This window comes from Morone saxatilis, unplaced genomic scaffold (genome assembly GCF_004916995.1).
Source record: "Morone saxatilis isolate NCDOM2014 unplaced genomic scaffold, NCSU_SB_2.0 Contig3, whole genome shotgun sequence".
NCBI lineage: Eukaryota > Metazoa > Chordata > Actinopteri > Moronidae > Morone > Morone saxatilis.
This window is the reverse complement of record NW_023339873.1, coordinates 12,963,679-12,971,502: the sequence shown is the minus strand read 5'-3', so window position 1 is coordinate 12,971,502 and position 7,824 is coordinate 12,963,679. Positions and strand designations below refer to the sequence as shown.

Sequence of the window (7,824 nt, the reverse complement as noted above, 5' to 3'; positions counted from 1 at the left end):
GTATTTATAGTGTGGTAAGTTATTGTAGGAGGTGAGCTGGTCAACAAAGGGACCACTGGGTGGCAGCACTTGTTCACGGTGTGGCATTAAAATGGTATTTATCAGCCACACAACAGGGAGATACAGAACTGAACCTTATATTTTAATTTATTTACCCTTAAATACCAAACTTGTTATATTCCAGACGTTGAGTGGCAATTTACTACTTGTGAAGTTAATACTTTAATAATAATGTGGGGATTTGAGTCTGTGATGCCCAACAGTAAGTTAATAAGTAGTTTGTTAAAAGTTTGTTTTAATCTCATATAGGAGAATAGCAGTAAAGTATTCTAATAACACCCTTTTAATACATCCACAAGGAGTTAATTTAACAGTAATATTTTGCACTGTATTCTTGATTCGGACTGTGCAGCTGTTATCAGTTTTCTCATACATTAAGTTGACAGCGGTGAGATAATGGCTTTGTGATGAAGAGGTTTGTGTGGGTGAGAGATAAAGAGTTAAACGTGTCCGGCCTCTGCAGGCTGTGATTGGCCCGCAGCTGCAGCTCTGGGACGGACAACAAGTCTCCGCTCCGTGCGCACTGGAAAAGTCACTTGGTGGACGAAGCGGACTACACGGACTGGACTGGAGTTTTTTTTTTTTTTTAAATAAAAAGAAAATTAGCATATGGGAGTTTTTATTGTGGTTCATGGAAGAGTCCGGTTTTATTACAGCCTTGAATCCGTTATTGTATCCCAGAGTCGAGCGTGTGCTGGTCCGTTAGAGGTCGGTGAAAAGTCGACCGCTGTCACTTTTGATTCATGGACTCAACACGGACTTTAGCTAAAAGCATTTCTGTCAAGAGGCTGACACAAGGTTGACTTCATTCATTGAATATCCAGGTATGTTGTCGGCCTATTTATTCTGGCATTTCCTCCATTTTGTTTAAAATTGTTCCTGTTTGTTTGCTTTCTTACCAAAGCTGCCAGTGAGCAGCATCAGGGATACTTCACTATAAATGCAGCAAAGATAAACAGGCGAAAACCACACATTTTTATCAACTGTTTGCTGTTCAAACCTCGGTTAGCTATGTGAGTATTAGCCGACATACACATAACTGTGCTATTACATAAACTAGAACTTCCTAAACTTTCCAAGGACCCTAAAAGTCTGTGAAACCAAATGTAAAGCGCCAAACCTGAGTGTGTGACTGTACTTGGACTGAATATTTACTTACTCACATTATGTGATAGTGCTAACTTTCAATACAGCTAATGTATTGTTATACAATATATATTGATTTATTTTGTTATATTTACCTTTTATTGTCTTTTACTTCATTTTAGACCCTCCAACAAACCCAAAAATGTCCCAGGAGTCTAGTTTTACAAAGAAAACTAACCAGAAAAAGTAATTGAGTGACTTTAAAACTCATTTGCAAATAATAGTAGAATCATTGATTACTTTGTGTTTAATATGTTATATTTTATATTAGAAAGTAAATTGGCTTAAACAACAACACTTATGTTTCTAAATCCTCTGATGGCCCCATTCTTTGATTATAGATTGGTGTATTTACCCTGTGTCACTGTGACCCTGTGTGTTTCAGATTTAGAGAACATGAAGTTGTCTCTGGACAGTATGGGCCTCCTGAAGATTGTGCTGTTCGTCTTTAAGGCTGTTTTACTAACCGACTGTGCACGAGGTGAGAGCTGCTCCATAAATGTTTCTCACTTTCTGACTGATATTGCGTGTTTTGAACCTGGATGGTAACGCCAGATCATTATAACTCAAGTTGACTGGCTGGTTTCTTGTGAGCATGAAGAAAATCTCAGTTGGCTCTTAACATTTTCACACCGAGGAGTAAGAGACGGAAAACTAAGAACTAAAAAATCTCTAAAGGCAGCCCAAAATCAACACAGGGCAGGGGAATGAGAGAGGGCAAGCCAACCCCTACCCCCAGTTTGTGTGTGTTTCAGTCGTGAACGTGTAAGTGTGTGTGTGTGTGTGTGCACATTCACTACAGCTAAACCAAACAAACATCATCCATCAGCTTCCCAGGGTGAAAGAACACAAGTCAGTGTAAGAGTCCAGCTCTCCCGCAGGCTGGCCAAGGGACTGCCTCACATCAGCCTGTGTGTCTGCGTGTGTGTGTGTGTTTATACGTGCGTTCATGACCGAAACACTGAGTGGAGAGTGGGAGACCTCAGTCTGACCACAATTCACTGTAGTGTTTATTGTGCCAGCATCAATACTTTGCTTTATAAAGACAACTTACAGTGAGCTTGTCAACAGGTCATGAATAAATGTCGAGGCAATTTCTATGATTTCATCCACCATCACTGACTACTGAACCATGTCTGATGCAATCCAGTGCCGTGAGTCAAAGACCGAGGCCAAACTTGAAACTTCACTCTGGCTTTAATGAGAGAAATTTGAAAGCCAGACACATTTCCCCGGAAGACCACGCACTGGCAAAACAAGCAGGCTCCATAGCACTCTCTTTATTCTCCAGCTCAGCGTGGAAGTAAATTCAAGAGGCGTCTGATAGGTACAATACCTGCATGTGGCTATCAGGGCTCGAGGTAGAGGGGGCAGGAGGGGGCTGGCGGTGGTTTAGAGGGGGGAGATTAGATCTGTGGGTCTGCAGACAATGCTTCATTCACAGCGTGGCAGCCGTGCCTTCACGGCACGACTAAACCAAAAGTAAACAAGACGTGAAGGCTAAATAAGATTAGACAGGCAATTTTGTATGTTTACAGATTAACAGATGTCAGTGAAGGAGAAACCCAAAGGAGAATCCGATGGGGTTGGTGGAGAGTTGAAGGTCCGATGGGTCTGAACTGATTTTCGTGTCAGACAAAAAAGGGAGAATTTACAGCCTGTTTTTCATAATTTGTCTGAAAGTGGTAACAGATGCACCAACAGATAGACGCATCAGCAGACATGTAGTTGGCAGGCAGGCAGATGATTTTGAATGGTGCTTGACAATCTGTAAAGTGTAAATATCCCACAGTTCTCCCAGCACAAGCAGAGATACAGTAAGTTCTGTGTTACAGTCCAAATGCAACAGCTTGACTCTGACATGCTGTGAAATACAGGCAGGGGTTTTGACTTGATGCTTGTGCTTTTATAGTGAAGCCAGGGCCAGAAAAGCTGTAAAACTGTCCCTGTAAAATTTAACAATGTAGATGACATGTTTGACAAATGAAATTATAAAGGACAGGCCCCCTTTGACGTATGTGTGAAACAGGAAAAACACATTGGAAGTGTTACTTTACTGCTGTTGTCTAAACATTTCAAACAATGCATCTGAGAAGACAGTAAGTTTGGGTGAATGATTTTAAGCCTGTTGCCGTCAGTCATCAAGCGACATCTGACCCCCAGACCCCTGCCCTTGTACCACACACACAGACACACACACACACACACATGGACCCTCTCTCCCTTCACTGCTACGACTTTGCGACTGGCCAAGCAAGAATTATTTCTCAAGACCCCCCCCCACCCCTCTCCCAGGAACCCCCACACTTCCTCGTCCCAGCGCCTTCTTTCCTCCCCCTTTGGTGCTCCGCCACCCCCAGCAGCTGGAGGAGGTGCTCAGTGATGTGTCCCAGCAGAGCCTCTAATGTGGTGACAGGCCCGGGGACCACTGGGCTCCACTAACTGAGGAATGCAGCAGCCCTGGACATATGGATCTGCAGAAATGCACCCTGGGAGAAACAGAGAGGCACCAGGTGTCTTTTTGATGCATTTTAATTAGAAACAGGCATCAAATACAGTTGCGTCTTTTTTTGTATTCCTGATTTCTAACGCCACACATCTTTGCTTCACCTCTGGAGGCATCTGGTGAAGTTTAGAGCATGCAAACTGCTCTACAACCCCGTTGGAAAATATACATTTTATAGCAGAGTTACATCATGGTTTCATAACAAGAAGGTACTATGAGATACATTGTATGCCAAGGGCTTTTAAAATCACAAGGCCATTTGGCTCCCAGACAGTTTTCCATTTCCTTTAACCGTAATGAGGCTAGTTTCTCAGTAACCAAATGCCCCAAAGTCCTCTTATTTTTTAAATAGCTCCTGAATAGTAAGAAGGTGTAACAGTGGTGTTCTGGCTCATGGGCCAAGCTGGTGAGACTGGGGACGGGAAGAAAAGGAGAAAGAATTGCGCTGAAAAGGCTCGGCTGTGCTGCTGTGTACCATGTGTTTTGCAATACTCGCCCAATTCGCACTTTAATGCTCCATTTAGGTATTAGAAATAAAATCAGCTTCATGTTACATTTTGTTTTTCAGCCAACACCAAACAGTGGAACGTGAGGGAAGTTAAACATTTCCTCATCCTTAGCTCTAATCTGTGCGACCGTTCAATGCTTCACCTCCAATTATCTGGGTTTTCCAAAACCAGACGACCAACACTACCTGCCACCCTTCTGACACATGTCCCCCTTCTTTCTCCCTGCTTCTCTTTGCATTTCCTCCCATTTATTACCAGTATAAAGTTGAAGGAAGTGAGTTAAGTTAATGTGCTGTCGTTAAAACAAGGCATGAGCTGACCTTTACTCCTACCCAGCCTTTCTCAACTCTCCATAGCCCCTATTTACTGAGTCTGGGTCCATTTGCGGAGAACAATGGATGGATTATTACATGTGGCGGTCCCCCAGGTTGGACAAGGGCAGCAGTGATTAATTTTAAACACTCCTCATCCCTGTAGACCGGACTTATTTGCCATCTATTAGAACTCGCAGCAGACGGGGGACTCACTTTACTGAGGCGCTGCCATTTAGAGGTGCGTGAGAAGAAGTTACGAGAGCGAATGCTGCTTTCGTGAGTCTGAATATATGCATGTGTTTTATTAAGCAGGCTGAAATTACCCTGAGAAAAGTCATGATAATGAGACATCCAAGGAGCACAGGGCAATTTGGAAAACCTCAGAGGTATACCAACAACTATTCCCGCTCCACCTCCCTCTCCTCCAAACCAGGTGGAAATAATATTCCTCCCGCTACGATCCCTCTGTTTCTATCACGGAAATAATGTTACCACCACTATAACAATCCGTGTTCCCCATCTATCAGCACACACCGCTGACCCTGTCAGTTTAGGAGGAAGCATTCGGAGAGAGGAATGTGTCAGACTTCACCCCTGCAAGACGAAAGAAAGGAAAGGGCTGTAGCTGTGATAAGTAGCCATAATGGAGGTCAGTTGGTGTTTACTTTAGCAGGGTCATATAATCCCTGTGAGCAACACTCCCCTCATTGACTGACTTTAATGGTCACTTCAATTAGCATTCATGTGGAATTTCAACAAGGCATTGTCCGCTTTCAGTGTTTGTCACTTTCAGCTGTATGCTAATGCCGAGACGCACATGAGAAGAATTTTGTTTAGCTTTTTTTTTAAAATAAAATCGGACCGATTCATACAAAGATCTGTGTGTGTACAATGCTCATTAGTTTGTTTGGGCAGTTGGCTCTGGGAGTGTTTTTTAGACCACACACACTCTTCCTGCTGGCTGAATGGATTTGGGTTCAGTTAAATAGAATTCCTTTTGCTCCTGTTAACCTTCACAAAACCCATGTTGCTGCTTGCAAAGTGCACACGGAGGTGCCAGACTGTCACCATTCAGATGATAATCAACTTTATGCGCTTCCCTGGTCTGACTTGCAGGATTTACCAGACATATGAATAACAGATTTTTCTTAATTGGCAGCTGTTTGGTGTTTGAATAAGCATCTGATGATACTGGACACTTTTTAAACTCCACTGTTCAGGCTGCTGTGTTACACCCTTGGCCCGAGAGAGAGAGAGAGAGAGANNAGCGGCTGGAAGCGAGCCTGTAGGTCGGGGTGAGGGTCCGCCTCACTGGAACCCAACAAGTGACCTTACAATAACAATTCAGCTCCACAGTGGGAAGTGTTTGTCTTGCGCAACCCCTCTTTATAAGCCTCCTTCATTTCTCCAGACCCGCTCTGTTTTTTCTTTTGAGGAGCGAAGTTGTGAAGAGGGATGCCCCCCCCCCACCCCCCACCCCCACCCTCCATCATCCCCCCTTCCTCTTTCATTTTGTGCCACCACAGATGTTCACTCAGTCACGTTAGGTAAGTGAAAATGATGACATCAATTGCTGCTCCTCTTTCAACCCCTCAACAGGAGGAAGCGGTTTTGTTTTCCTGAAGATTTTTTTTTGTGACTTAATGATTCGAGTCATGGGCATCCATCTGCATCCATCTCCAGTCAGCGGGTGCAGAAATAAAAACCTCTCTTCCACTTACTTTCTTCTTCTCCCCTGCGTCTTCTTTGCTTTCTCTAACATTGGTCCTAATTGCATTCTATTACCCTCACTGGTGTTAAGCCACCTTGCTAAATAAACCTACAGGAACATTGCACTTGGCAACCTTTTGTTGTCTTTGGAAAAACCTATTTATATTCTATTTATTTGGACGGGTGGCATTTGAGGATTGTTGCTTAGACTGGAGCAGGTTGTGGAACAAGTTCAACAGTTGTCATTGTGGATGGTTAGTGAATAAAAAAGGTCTGATTTAAACTTGCAGAAACCTTTATTCTGGCCATCTAACTGTACATGTACTATGCCACAGCCTGCTGAATCTGTGCTGCTGTAGCCTCCATCTGACTTGATCAGAATAGCAAATCAGGCAGGCTAGGAGGTACCTGGTTGCATAAACATTGATGATGAGCTTCCTCTCTTTCTTTTTTACTTGTCTGTGCCATGGAAAGTCTTTCATTGTTTTCTTTTCTGTTATGATTTTGATGAGCAGTTTGGCGCTAGTCATCGTTGTAATTTGATATCAGACACAGTGTCACTCTCTGAAACTCTCTGTCTTTTCTTTCTTCCACCACCTCCTCTCTCTCTGAGGGTTTAATTAGAAATCCTGACAAACCCTCACACACACACACACACACACACACACACACACACACATACAAACACGCACCAACCCTGCCATTCTGCAGTTAAAAGGTTGATTGAAAGTTATGGTGGTGGCAACAGCGATGGCTGGCTGAGCCTGAAGAAAGCCAAGCCGGGGGACAGCTGGGATAACAAGCTCTGAATGAGGCCTCTGCTGCCTTCGACACACACCCCCTGACCCTCCTTCCAGTTTCTTCCATCCTCCCCTCTTCGACCCCCCTCCTCTTTCAGTTCACCTCCGATGAGCTTCAATGAGACCCCACATGGCTTTGTGGCTTTTTCACTTCCACTTTGTTTTTCATTAGCAATTCTTTTGAGTGACCTCGGAAATTCTATGCGCATTGTACCCATTGATTGAGGTTATAAAGAGTCTGGTTTGGGCGTTTGCTTGTCACAGTACGTCAAAATAGGAGTTTTCATTGCAAGTGTATAGGCTGTCATGATGGAATTTGTTTGCATCCATTTCCAGCAGCAGCGGTCTGTCGCAACACTGAGGCGAGGAGGCAAAGAGGCCCTGACTTTTCATTCAGGGGACCGCTGTAATGAATGGAAAAATATGTCCCCGCTTTGACTTGAAGAGTGGAATGGGACAGGGGAGGAAAAATCATTTCAGGAGCAAAGAGTATAATCTGTCATATTTTATAGCAGGGCTACTGCTATCCCAGACTGGAATTCTGCACCATGCAGTGAAACTGATTTGATTTCCTCATGCACTGGGATGTGAGTTTGGGCTTTGGATCAGCCCCCAGCCTGGATGTACTTGGACTTAGAGGCTTGGCAGATGGGGGCACTTCTCCATTCATACAGTTATTCTGTGTCTACACTGAATATCAGCTAAACTGACTGTTCTTATTGTTTATTTTTAGCCATGCTAGCGGCGTGACTCTAGGGTTGGCAATGCAGGGCTCGTCT

General features: G+C 43.8%; 1 protein-coding gene across 1 annotated transcript in view; it reads left to right on the top strand.

Annotated features, from left to right (window-relative positions):
• Positions 1-593: 593 nt before the first annotated feature.
• LOC118337146 (fibroblast growth factor receptor-like 1) overlaps positions 594-7,824 on the top strand; it is a 28,149-nt gene continuing 20,918 nt past the window's right edge. The window contains exons 1-2 of the mRNA XM_035674030.1: positions 594-884; positions 1,592-1,687. Of these exons, the coding sequence (XP_035529923.1) occupies positions 1,603-1,687 (85 nt within the window). The 5' untranslated portion in view covers positions 594-884; positions 1,592-1,602. The remainder of the gene's footprint in view (positions 885-1,591; positions 1,688-7,824) is intronic.